Source organism: Brachyistius frenatus, unplaced genomic scaffold, assembly GCF_029030835.1.
Source record: "Brachyistius frenatus isolate BFR_SWC_R1_liver_20210118 unplaced genomic scaffold, ASM2903083v1 Contig_70, whole genome shotgun sequence".
Lineage (NCBI taxonomy): Eukaryota > Metazoa > Chordata > Actinopteri > Embiotocidae > Brachyistius > Brachyistius frenatus.
This window is the reverse complement of record NW_027210669.1, coordinates 226445-239494: the sequence shown is the minus strand read 5'-3', so window position 1 is coordinate 239494 and position 13050 is coordinate 226445. Positions and strand designations below refer to the sequence as shown.

At 38.5% G+C, this 13050-nt stretch overlaps 1 protein-coding gene across 1 annotated transcript in view; it reads right to left on the bottom strand.

The window, feature by feature from the left end:
- Nucleotides 1-13050, bottom strand: part of LOC138626123 (beta-galactoside alpha-2,6-sialyltransferase 2-like) — a 40804-nt gene that overhangs the window by 5321 nt on the left and 22433 nt on the right. Inside the window, exons 4-6 of the mRNA XM_069707570.1 lie at nt 7836-7933; nt 5424-5525; nt 943-1117 (exon numbers count right to left, since the gene is read on the bottom strand). Of these exons, the coding sequence (XP_069563671.1) occupies nt 943-1117; nt 5424-5525; nt 7836-7933 (375 nt within the window). The remainder of the gene's footprint in view (nt 1-942; nt 1118-5423; nt 5526-7835; nt 7934-13050) is intronic.

The window sequence follows — 13050 nt, the reverse complement described above, 5'->3', positions numbered from 1 at the left end:
TTTATATGAGGATAAATCACACTGATATTAGAAGAAGTTCATTGTGACCTGTTATACCGTAACGTAGCTTAATATATCTTATAAAAAAAAGTCAATTCGAAAAAAAAGCAACCGTAAACGTTAAATGTAAAGTTATAACCATCTCTTTCAGCCATAGTATTTGGCTTGTTCTGCACATTATTCAGCAATAATTGTACTCAGTAAAAAAAAAAAAAAAAGAAGCATTCTCTTTAATCTCTTTATTCAAATGACAAGAGGGATATAGAACACAAGGATTACTTCACTGTTGAGAAAGTACAGAGTCTGTATTATGTTGTTGAGTCTACATCATCCAATATCTGTCATGAAGAGATATTTCTGACAGATACATTCAGCGTCAGCAGTAGATACTGACGTCTCTCGGAGGCAAGACTTCTGCGTGATTGGATTTTTTGTTTTGTGTATACGGCTGTGTCACGGCAAACGCATATCGAAAGGTCTAAAAAAAATTATTTTTTTTTAAAACGGAGTGGAAGAGAGCCAGCATGAAGACATGCAGAGTTTCAAACGAGCGTTTCTAAGATGGGCTTACAGGTCACGTTTCCATCACCCCCTGCATGGCTGTGCTGCATTAAAGTGCATTGCATAGCCACGCCGCATGCTGATAATGTCATTGTGCATTCTGAAGATAAGAAATTCATCATGTCTTAGCTTCTGTGTGTGTGTGTGTGTGTGTGTGTGTGTGTGTGTGTGTGTGTGTGTGTGTGTGTGTGTGTGTGTGTGTGTGTGTGTGTGTGTGTGTGTGTGTGTGTGTGTGTGTGTGTGTACACCTATATCTACTCCAGGGACAGGCAAGGAAATGGGTAGATAAGAGTACAGAGGGAACTGCAGAAGAACAGTGCGCATGTGTACTCGCTTGAATACATTATATGTGTGAACGCATGTACGTGATTGTATACTCACCTATGAAGCCAGATGAGGGGGGGTTGGGCTGGATGTTCTCCTGAGTGTTGCCCTGAATCACATCCCAGAGTCGCCACACGTAGCTGGGGTGAAGGATGTAGAAGGGCTGGTCAGGATGGCGCTTGCGTTGCTCGACATACGGACCAAAGAGGTTGTAGTCCGGACTGGCATACCACTAACAAGACAGGAGGGGAGAAAAAAAAAAACACCTCTGGTAAGACAGCTGGGAGGCTGAATCTTTCCATTTTTCTGACTATCAATTGATTCTCAGTTTTTCAATCTTCACTCATTTCACTTTCTTAAAGTAAAAATTCACCACTTTTTATCCGGCTGTCCACTCAGTGTTGATATTAAATGTTGTCAATTAAAAGTAATGTAATCCTCTGTATCAAGTTATTTTGAGTCTTCCTGATCGGGGGCCCCGATGGCAGGATGCACTACGTGGAAGCTTCAAATGCCCAAATCCATTGGTTCCCTCAAACTACTTGTACCGATAAAACACTGTAATTGCAGATATTGTAAACACAAACAACGCAATGTGTTCGGAGCGTTGCCTGTCCACTGTTACGGCGTATCACCACCTTCACCAGTGTGTTAGCCAAAACACAGTATTAGGTGACAAAAATACTCAATAGTCTACTGCAATTCTCTGGACTGCTGGTTTTGGTCATCTTTAACAATTTATCCTGAAGAAAGCTTCCAGCACACCTCTTTCCAGGTTGAGAAGTGAACTTTATTAAATAGTAACACACACAAACATCTCTTTTGGACCATATTCAACAAAGACTGGCCACACTGATTTTCATTACAGAAGAATGATTTTGTTTCTGTTGGCATCAGAGGGAAATGTGAGCTACCAGCTGCTGTTTGCTCTGGGCAGCTGGATGATCACCTTCGGCCAAATTCTCTTGCACAGGTAATACAGCTGCAGTGGGGGCCTCTCTCGGCTGCATGTCTTTATTCATGTCTGGCTCAAATAAACAGGTCTGAATATCAGAGTAAGCCAAAATACAAAGAATAGTATCTTCGTCTGCAACATCCTCTGCACTCATATTTTTGGATGGCATTTTCACTTTGGGAAACGTAGCTTGTTGCAGTACAAGTAAGGAGAAGCAGGTTTTGTTTTGGTGCGGCATCCAGAGCGCCCCCTGGCGACCAAGACAGCTCAATTAGCTCGCAATTCTTCTGGCCACCAACTAACTTCACTGGTGGCTGGAAGAGCAACAGATTTTTCAGCTGCTTCCCAGGGACACAGAATATATTAAGGAATTTATTGATTATATTCATTACATATACAATCAACAGTGGATTGGATATCCACATAAAAAAGTGGCAAAATTTTTGCAGTATATTGCCTTTTATTTGATAGGTACAAAGCCCCAAAAAGATCCCAGCGATATATGTTTTGAGGATTACTTTTGCGTTTCCTTGCAATAACTTCTGTATGTCCTGCTGTTACTATACACTACACTGCAGGAGATAAAGGATTACAGCAGCTTCAAGCCATCACTGGGCAAACACAATCAATGTGTTCTCAGCGTTATAACCTTTAAAAGCCAATATGTGAAAGCCACAATCACAACAACCAAAGCACAGCCATGACTACAGTCAGAGTTGTCTTTCATTGTGCCTGAGCAGCCGCAGCCGGGGTTGCACTGACTCTCGCTGTAGTCACAACCTGTGTCAGTGTACTATGATAATGTGCCATAATACAGCTCAGCCTTTCTCCACAGGTCAGAGGAAGTGCAAATGTTAGTGCGAGATGACACTAAACTTATTGCAGAAGAGGAAACACAAAAGTAGACCTCAGCAAGAATCCTGCCCTGACCTTTTGGGAGCTCTCTCTCTCTCTCTCTCACACTCACACTCTCTCACACTCTCACACTCACACACACACACACACACACACACACACACACACACACACACACACACACACACACACACACACACACACACACTTCTCTAGTTTAAAATTAAACCGATAAGGCGGCTTTGAAGTGCCAGGTTTTCAGTCTTGCTCCATTATCACCACCACACAGTGTAATGACACACACCCCAAGAGTGGGCGGGAACGGGTCAAACATTTAAAGGATTGGAAATTCACTGTACAGAAAGATGTATGTGCAGAGGTTGCCGCCAGAAGGCTGTTTGCACGTCCATCTGCTGAGAGGGGATTTTCTGTACTTACCTTAAATCTGAGATTAAGGTCCATAGCATGCATACGGTACAAACATGACTGTGTAACATCATGACTGGTTTGGAAGTCAGAGTACAATATGCAGCTTACACAAGCGTGATGTGGAAACTTGAAATATTTTGTTGAAGCAATTAACTTTAGAAAAAAACATTTTCCAAAAATGTGATTTTAAAAAAATGTCTGGAGGGGATCTTTACATACTGCAGTTGCACTGTATGTGTAAAATAACTCGTTATATGCCAGCAGTAGATAAATTGTGGTATAAGCTTTGCTATTATGGGTGATTTGTAAACCAGCCAATGAAATCGCTCGCCGAGCTCATCATAAAAAAGTGTAAACATAAAAACAAGAGAAAAAGCTTGAGATGTTTAAATGGATAAAGAGAAAATGACTTCATTTAGCGTCAGTCTGATTTGAACAAACGTCTTTCTTTCATCTTTCTGATGGACTCAGATTTATGCTAACGTAAAGTATTACATGCAAGTGACAGAGAAACACACTAGTGGGCACTAAGTGTGGACACGTCTGGAAGTTGTGATTTTATGACTTGGCTTCAAAGGAGGCCATAAAAAGCCTAACACAGGTAACACTTTCCTAAATGCTGTTTTGTGCCATGTAAAGTGACTGTGGATCTGCACTACATTTGATTCTTATTGATGTATTCTTTTACAGGCTAATGTTTTATTCATGTGAGGTTTTTGTGTTTACCCTTAGAGATAAATAATGCATGACTTCCATCGTATATTCTTCAACAAAATAGAACTCAATTGTAGTTAATGTAATACATAAAAATAACTTAACATTACAGCAACAGAGCATTGTTCGTCTCGGTAGGAGAGGGTTTGCGTGGTACATGCTTTATGTACCTTTGCTGAAGTGCTCCAATGAATTTGAGCCCGGAACCTGCGTATAATCTTCACCTGCCACCATGTTATCCTTTCAACATAAAATAATTGAGCACCTACTTTGTGACTCCTTGACAACTTTGCCGTACACTTACAATCATTTAAAACACTCTCTGTGATTGAAGACAGTACATGTGCATACAGTTACATCACAGTACGTCGGTTCAAACCCTAAGCACCGAGAGATGTAATCATTGTGCCAAGTCACTTATAGTAGATTCGAGAAAAAAATATCTAAAAGAAAATAAGCCTATAATTTACACGACTTATTGAAATGAGCATTTTCGCAAAATTGGACCATCTTACAATGGAAATAAAGGAGAACCTGAAACCACAATTCGCTGCTTTTCATAGAGGTTCACAGGAATTAAAGTTTTTTTAATGGACCCATAATAACCGACTTGAATGACTCTGATTGCTTTTAGTTGAACCACTAATTGATTGGCATATATAATATATTTATGATGTTAAATACACGTACGGTTCACCTTCCAGCCCAACATTACATGCATCGCACTTGTACGGTAGATAAAACCCAATAACTACTGCGACTATCATTTACCTTTTTTAATTATTCTGCTGATACTTCTCAGTATGAATGCTAAATGCATACTTGAAGTATTTTTGTAGGAATAGTAACAAACGTATCAACCCTTTTTTGTCTGTTTAAATTAGCTTTTTCCACTAATATAATATAAGGGTTAATCTCTCTGTATTGTGTGATACTGTATTGTTGAAGGACTAAAGGTTGAAGCCTGATAAGTAGCCATGCTGTTCATTTGGAGGCACGTGTATTTCTTACAACCTCGTACAAAGGAAGCAGTGAGGGACATTTAAGGACATTTAAAAATGTTCAATAATTGGCCAAATTATTTAAATCACTACGAGAGCAGGCCTTCTGCAGCATGAAAATCAATTTTAATTGCAAACCTGTCGGCAGAAGTCGGGGATCTTATCGATTGTGGTAACAGACTGCTTCCTGAATGAAAATGATTAGGAAGCGTGGTACAGAAGAGAAGAGGAGGGTGGGAAAAGGATGGGAAAGGGAGTCACAATACGAAGAGGCTTTGGAAACATGTGCAAACATGAATCTCATCCTTTTTCAAGGGCAGACGTAAGTCAGATGAAGGGGGCAGGGATAGATAAGAGCATGCAGTAGATGTGAAAGAGAAAGAAATGAAGAGGGGAGGAGATTCAGCTACAGATGTGCTGTTTTGCTTGCGTGGCCACTACATTCGCATGTGCTGCTTTAGCTGTATACACGTTTTGCAAGGATTTTCTGTCCATGCGTCATCACCTTGGAGAGAAAATAAACACATCTTTCTGTTGAAGCTGCTGAAGCGAAAGCAGCTCCTCCCAGCCCCCTGCAGGCGTACCTTTTGTAAGTTGACAGTGTAAGGTGCAGGGTCCCAGGCCACCAGAGTCACATTCTTGTAGATAGAGCTCGTGTTAAATCGATGCCTGGGATTCGCCAAAATCTGTGGAGGGAAATGAGAGGCATCGATCTATATTTGAAATTTTAATATCAAGCAAAAGGGAGTGCTGCAGTTATTTTTGACAGACTGAAAAAACAAAATTGGGATCTGCTGAGAGCAAATAGTTCAATATGTTGAAAAGTTCTTATTTGTGAGTTAAACTTGTGGATCCCCTGCAACGCCTGTCCGGTAAACAAGGTTACAGCCAACAAATAAGTTTACAGCTCAGTTCGGAGCAAAGCTGAGAGACATTACCGGTCCAGCACAGTGACTGCAGTCGAGTCATCACCGTGATGTTACCAAGCAACCAGCTGAAACTTGTGAAACTTACTACTTTTGGCAAAGAAATAGCCCATAACCACCAATTACTCTAAAGCTTAAACAAGCGAGATACAAAACATAGAGCTGCTGTTGTGCCTTAAAAGTCCCTTATTGTGAAAATTAAGATTTCCATTGCTTTTTTGGATAATAAAGGATGCTCTATAAAATATATAAATACTGTAAAAGTGTTAAAATGCTGAGTCCACAGAGCAAAACACAAAGCCGGTATTGATCAATCTGAACGAGCCATTTGGACTTCTCAGTTTGTGAAGTCACAAACTAATGCTCATGTCAATGTCAGCCTTCAGCACAACCCACTGTCCAACCTTTATATGTGGAAGAACACCAAGAGGTCATCCCGCTGCGGTAGACTTATTGTGCATCACTCAGAAAGGAGAGGGTGGTGATATCAATGCTTCTTAAAGACACAGACGCAAAACAGCCCGGTCTTGGAGGAGAGCGAGCTCCAGAGAGAAGCTTTAGAGAGGAGATGTAAAACTATATTGAAAACATTTCTGATACTTAAAACTACAAAAATATATTCTAATAGATATCAAGGTTGGAAAAAAAAAATGCCATAAAAGTGTAAAAGTCCTGTCAACAAGAAAGAGACAAAGTATATTTCTAGGCATGTCAAACTATTTCTACATCAAAGCTTTAAACAAAATCTAAACAAAATCTGCACAAACATGAAGTGAAATCTCTTACAACTGGAAGTGCGTATAAAACTAATTTAACAAGTACTAAATTCCCAGGATAAGACCACATTTCCCACAAATCCCTTTTATAGGAAATGTGGTTTTGAGGTTTTTGTGAGTTTTCAGTTTTTCCAGTCAACCAGCATGTAGTTGATTTTGGGGATGAGAGTAGAGATTGAAGAGCTTTCCTGATTGGAAATGACAGCTTATTTTTGGTAAGCCATTTTGTTCATAAATCGATACCCGCTGTGCACAGTGACTAGTTTTAAACTCTGTGTGCAGTTTGATGCTGGAAAATTAGTGTGAACCAAAACTGTAAAGCTGCGGACCAGAAAAATCAAAGACGCTAAAATGCTGCGTACGGCAAATGCAGAGCCGAATTGATTTATCACTACAAGCTACATTTCACATTACAAATATATACTTCATCCGTTAATAATATGAAAGAATTGATTATTAATTAACAGGGGGATTGTTCAGTTTGGAGGCTCTTTTGTGGTTTCATTGTTGGTACAACAGGACAGTTTTTACTGTCTTGGACTTTAAATGCAACCAGACACTTTCAGTATTGATTGATAATGAAGTATTGATTTTAGTTATTGAACTATAAGGTTAGAAAATGCATCATAACAATCATGAACTATACTCAGGCACAAGCATAAATATATTATAATACATATGTATACAGTAATCAAATATGAGTTAAATTATAGAATCACTGATGGCTGAATATTTCTATTGATAATTTGTGGTTGAGCTGAAAGCTCTAAAAATAACTGAATCACAAAATGCAGTAATTTATATTTTCATCATGTACATGTGTTTCAGTGAGTGATGGAAAAAAAGATTAGTCTCTTCCTCTCGTTTGCATTGTGGCTCCGGAAAGTCTCTTTGTCAAGCAGGCTCAGAAAAGTTTCTTCTGTTTTCTCTCTTATTTGCAAGTGATTCCTTTTTATTTTACTTTCCGCATCTAATTGACGACTCCCTTATCTTGTGACCTTCAACCAACTCAGTGTTACCATACGAAAGCAGATACAAAGGGAATGGGGGTGACTGTCAACTGTTTGTCACACTGTATAAAAGCTGCCCTACGGAGGAGTGATGTAGAGCACTGCTGGGGGAGCACTGCTCGACAGCTCTCTTTGAGGGTGGCATGTATTTGCTCCTTCTTGCAAGAATAAATGTCCAATATGTTTGATTTTGAACCAAGCCTCTGAGTAATTTTTCCAACAGTGAGTCTGCGATATATTCTACCAATCATTTCATTATTATGCAAGGCCAGACTCTCACTCACCTGTGAGTTGATGATGCGGATAGTAGTATGGTTCCCCACGTCTCTCTCGTATCCCTCCGTAGGTGCAGCATTGAACCGTAAAACTGCATCATGAGTGTCTGAAAGGCAAACCGGGAACCAATCACGTCTTGAAGCAGGCAATGAATTGACCTTGAGTTGCACATGTTGGAAAATATGCCAGAAAATAGGAAGAGTAAGAACGGATGAGTTTTTTTTTTTTTTTTTATATATATATATATATTACCCTGTAAGATAGAGGAGCTTTGGTATAATAAAAAAAATAAGAAATTGTTTCTGTCATAATTCACTTTACTGGAACAAAAATATACATTTAACAGAACATGAATCAGGCAAAATACTGTATGTTTGGTATTTGAAATGTTTTCAGACAAACTTCAGAATCCAAAATAACTCAACATCTATTCTGAATATTTGCAGATCATGTTTCAAAGTAGTCGGAGCGTGTAAAGGTGTTGATGTCGTCGCCACTGTTGTTTAGATGCAACTTCAAACACACAACCACACAAAATGTTATAAATAGTCAGATCGATGGCCGAGCGAGGTCAAAATGACAACGCGTAGACTGCAAGGATGCAAATTACATTGATTGTTACTGATGATGTCTGCCAGGCTCACATGCTTAACCAAGTGCTCTGCAGTGGTTGGCTCAGGGAACTGATGACCCACCACTAACATAAAGTGCTTTATTTGGAAAATATTACTGGACTATTCATTCAGAAAATCTGTATTTAAAGTCCACTTTTATTTTTTATTTTTTTTGGGGGGGGGTGTTCATGTGTCCTTCACAGTCCACGCCAGCATAAAATTCTCAGCTTGATGGATGGTTGTAGTAATAATTACAAATTAACTTCTTCACGTCAGCTTATCGATCCATCAGTTCCAGTCATCCTCCTCCTGCACCGAACTAACACCAGAATGGATGATCCTTCAGCTGTTGATCTGATACTCCTTCATCACTGCCACGAGTCGCACTCACAACATCCGACATTCACGACAGACCTACCTACTGCAAACACCTGAGCTCAGCCATCTGTCCTCCTGCTTCAATATAATATTGTAAAAATGTATTTTTCCCTACAGAGATCAAGCAGAACAATGGATTGTCAAGAAGGGATCTTAAAACAGAGAACATTCTTTGTCTACATTCAGAGACAATGCCAAACAATTGGAGTTTTACACGATCTTCAGAAGAAAGAATACTTTCTGAAAAATAAAATAAAATGTGTACATGTTACGTTTTTTGGGTCTATATTTATATATGGCTTCCTTTTAATTTGTTTAATGTATTTTTCTTTGTTGACATTTGTTCTGATTACTATTGATTGTCTGGTTTTAAAGTATATTTGTTAGTGCTAATTAACAGCCTACCATTGTTTTCATTTAAACCTTTAGCTAACGTATGTATTGTCTACTCATTCCTGCTAGTGTAAATGCTGGTATAATAATCTTCATGTGGGGAAGCCCACTCAGTCTTTGCTCGACTAACATCAGGGTGTCAGTTTCAGTCAGTGAAATTTCTGTGAATACTTTTTTTCCTGCAGCCAGTGATTTTCAATCTACTCTGACTGTGACCCCTTAAAATGAAGTAGTGCCTCTCATGTCGCCAACGTTACAGGCTGCAGAGCAGTTTCATCAAAAATGTACTTTTTTTCTTCTTCCTGCTGACAGGAAGAGGACGGGTTTAAAACGGTAAAATACTTCATGTAAAGAAATTCCTAAAAATGTTCTCTGATACGAGAAGTGAAAAGTAAAACTCTTTGATAATGTCACATGTGACTGGGAAGAACCTGGTGACCTGTACAGGTGTGTGCATCTAAAGGATAAGCGGGTATTGCCAACGCTAACGGTACGAACAATTATTGTGCAGCTCCCGGTTTGATAACTGATCCAAATTTATTTCATTTCAATGTCTTACAGTGCAGGAAGTTCAAACATCTAACATGTAATATAATAAAGACTTCTACTTTTAAAGAACAAAACTATTCTAGTTAAGGACAGATTGAAAAACTGATTCTTACAGAAAAGGTGAATGGGAGGAATTTAACTTTGCCAAAGTGTTAAAGAAAACCTGGATGACTTTTGGTAAGCAGCATTAAGTGGCAAAATCATCTTCCAATATACTAAATGACCATCAAGCATATCATATTAATTAGGCTGTTTGATCAAAAGTTCAGCTGATCTCAAGCGAAGCATCCATAACATTTTTCAGGTCACTTTTTATATATTGCATTACAGCATATTCTGATTTTTAAAAGCTCAAAGCTGGTAATCATAATAGCTGCAAGAAAACTTTTTTTTAAAGTTCAGGCTTACAGGAAGTTTTATGCCATCAGCAGCATTTTCTCAATGACAGAAGTGCCATAAAGTATGTGAAGCTTATGACATATATGGTGATTAACCTTCAGTATTAGAGCAGTTATTCATTCTGTCAGAGAGCGTCTTCACTTTATCAAAATTAATGCAGACGTGTCCATTTATCATTGTCTAGTAGATTAAACATGAGCCCACTGCTGCTCGGTTGATGGAGTTTGTTTGACATACAGTATGTTCCCCTGTCACATTATATAAAAACATGATGTCGATGTGTGTTGATTGTTACACCTCATGTACAGCTGACATAAATGATAACAGACTTTCAAATTAAAATGACCGACCTATCTCTGCTTCTGCATTTCAGATTATTTCCTTTGAGGTTTGGTGTCTTTTTACATTAGTTGTTTTTAAATTGTGAATGTCAGCTTCAATGTCTGGCAAATAAACCCCACAGACAAAAGTTATTTTGTTAGGCGCCAAAGCGGTGTGTACCTTTACAACCCTATTCTGATGCACTATCCTGGTATCAAAAATGAATGCATTAATGTAACAAACAGTTTTTCTTCTTTGCTTACCATCTCCCTTTGACTGACTTTGTGTTAGGTTATACATTTTAAATGGTTTCCAATTTTTCAAAGATGTACCAAATGGCTTTGTTCCAGTTACATCAGCAACCTGCAGCGCCCGAGTTTTTGATTTGATTTGATTTTATACACTTTATTAATCCCCGAGGGGAAATTTCTTCACTACAGCAGGGGGACTCTCAGGGGGGAGATGCTGCAGCAGGCTGCCACGACCGCGGCGCCAGGTAACCTGACCTATCTGCAGACACCATTTTCACTGTTATTAAATATTGGACAGATGGCTATCATCACAAATCTGTTCCAAATATATGGGCTAGGTGCTACTAAGTCAGCCATTATCTAAAACATATATGACCGTTGGAAAGTATCAGCGACAGGCGTACTGGACCTTTGTTGTCATGGTAACAACAATAAACACGTGGTTAACGTTGTGACGGTCGCAGATTGATTAGGTTTAGGAAAAGAAGTTACATACATTATATAACTTAACTTGCGTGCTGAACGTGACTTAAAATAAGTCAGCATTAACTTTTGTTCTCAGGACTTTCACCCGGGTTATTGCTGTTGGTGTCACTTCTGACTTTAATCCATCCAAATACCCATCGACCTCTGCACCATGTAGACTTTCTCACTCTACAATACATATCCTGACTTCCTCCTTTTGCAGATATTATAACTACTATGGCCACTAGAGGTCGCAATAAACGTAAACTTCTGGCCAAGTGTGTGCTGTTCGCCCAGTCTGAACATAATGACATAAATGGGTGATAATAGACTCCTGAACCTACTGGTAGGTTTATTAGGGCCAGGCAGCCAATACATTTGGGACAGATAAGATCCCTGCTGGGGATCATTTCAAGGTGCTTATTGGACTCAGACCTGTCTTTGTATTTCACATTTACTTTATAAAATGTTGTTACTTTACCTGAAAGCACGTTATTGTTTTATATTTATTGGTTTTACAGTTCTCTTTGCCATTTTATCTTTTCTGTTTGAGTTATTCAGTTTTCTCAATAGTGACTATTGATTGTGTGTATTCCCTGTCGGGCACTTTGTGAAGAAAAGTTCTTTGGAAACAGAAGTTCTTGTTACAACTAAAAAGATAAGAGCCAAAAAGCTTAGCTGTCTAATTATTAGACAGTTAACAGAAAATGTAAACAATTATTATTGTTAATTATTCAAATAATGTATCGCATGAACATGCCAAATATTTGCTTGTTTTCTGGTTTACATTCAATTAAATAACTTTCAAAACTATGTATTGGACAAAAACAATCAATTTGGAAGTTTTTTTCAGTTTGTTTTTGATGGTATATTTACTGTACCTGGTAATCAATCAGTAAAAATAAATCAGACTCACACTGTATACATTATACTTTTTATTTCAGCATTTATTTTCTAATTTAACATAAAATTAGGCCGTTTGATTCGTGTTTGATTCTCATGTGTTTATTGTAAAAATACTAAAAGCAGCTAGGGAAACAGAAAGCCACAAAATAAGGAAAAAAACAAAAAAGCATTTAAGTTTGGCACAGTGAGCCCAGTGAAACTTGCTGCAGTCGTTGTCATTTTCTGATTTTGCATTTTAGTGTTGTGTTTAATACTACTACCAGAGGGCACTAAGGGCACTAATTCAGAGTAAGTCCAAGTTGCAAACGTCTTATTTTCTTTGTAGAAAATATAAAATCATGAGCCAAAATCAATAATAAAAAGGAACAAAAGTCAGAGGCTTCACCAACACAGATGGAGGGATCCTACTTAATGCCTTCCAGACAGTAAAATCTAAACCAGGTCTAGAGTTAAATCTCAGCTCTACCTTCAACTATGATTTCAAATGATTACGGAGTTACAAAACCTCTCACACAGTCCCAGAAATAATAAATATTACAAGCTTTTCGAGAGAATATTTGCTGCAGGGTTTTTTATCCCACTGAATTTAATGAAAAATGCAATAACTCCATGTGTTCACGTTTGGCATTTTCATCCCTCGCTGTACTGCTGTTCCCTATGTTCTCCACATGATGGCAGCCACACATCACCACACTTCAACACACTATAAACTGAACCCAGTCCTGAATTACAAAGCTCTCAGAAACACAACAATCTAAATGTCAGCCAACCTGCAAGTGACAGAGAAAAAGGGGGTGTGATTCTCACATTCATTTTCAGGCATAATGAATATCAGTCACCATTCACAGCTGCATAATGCAGGTTTTGATACAGCGCAGCCCTTTGGGAAGGACAGCAGGGTGAGAACAAGTGGACAGAGAGAGATCAATGTCCTTTGATTTCCTGTT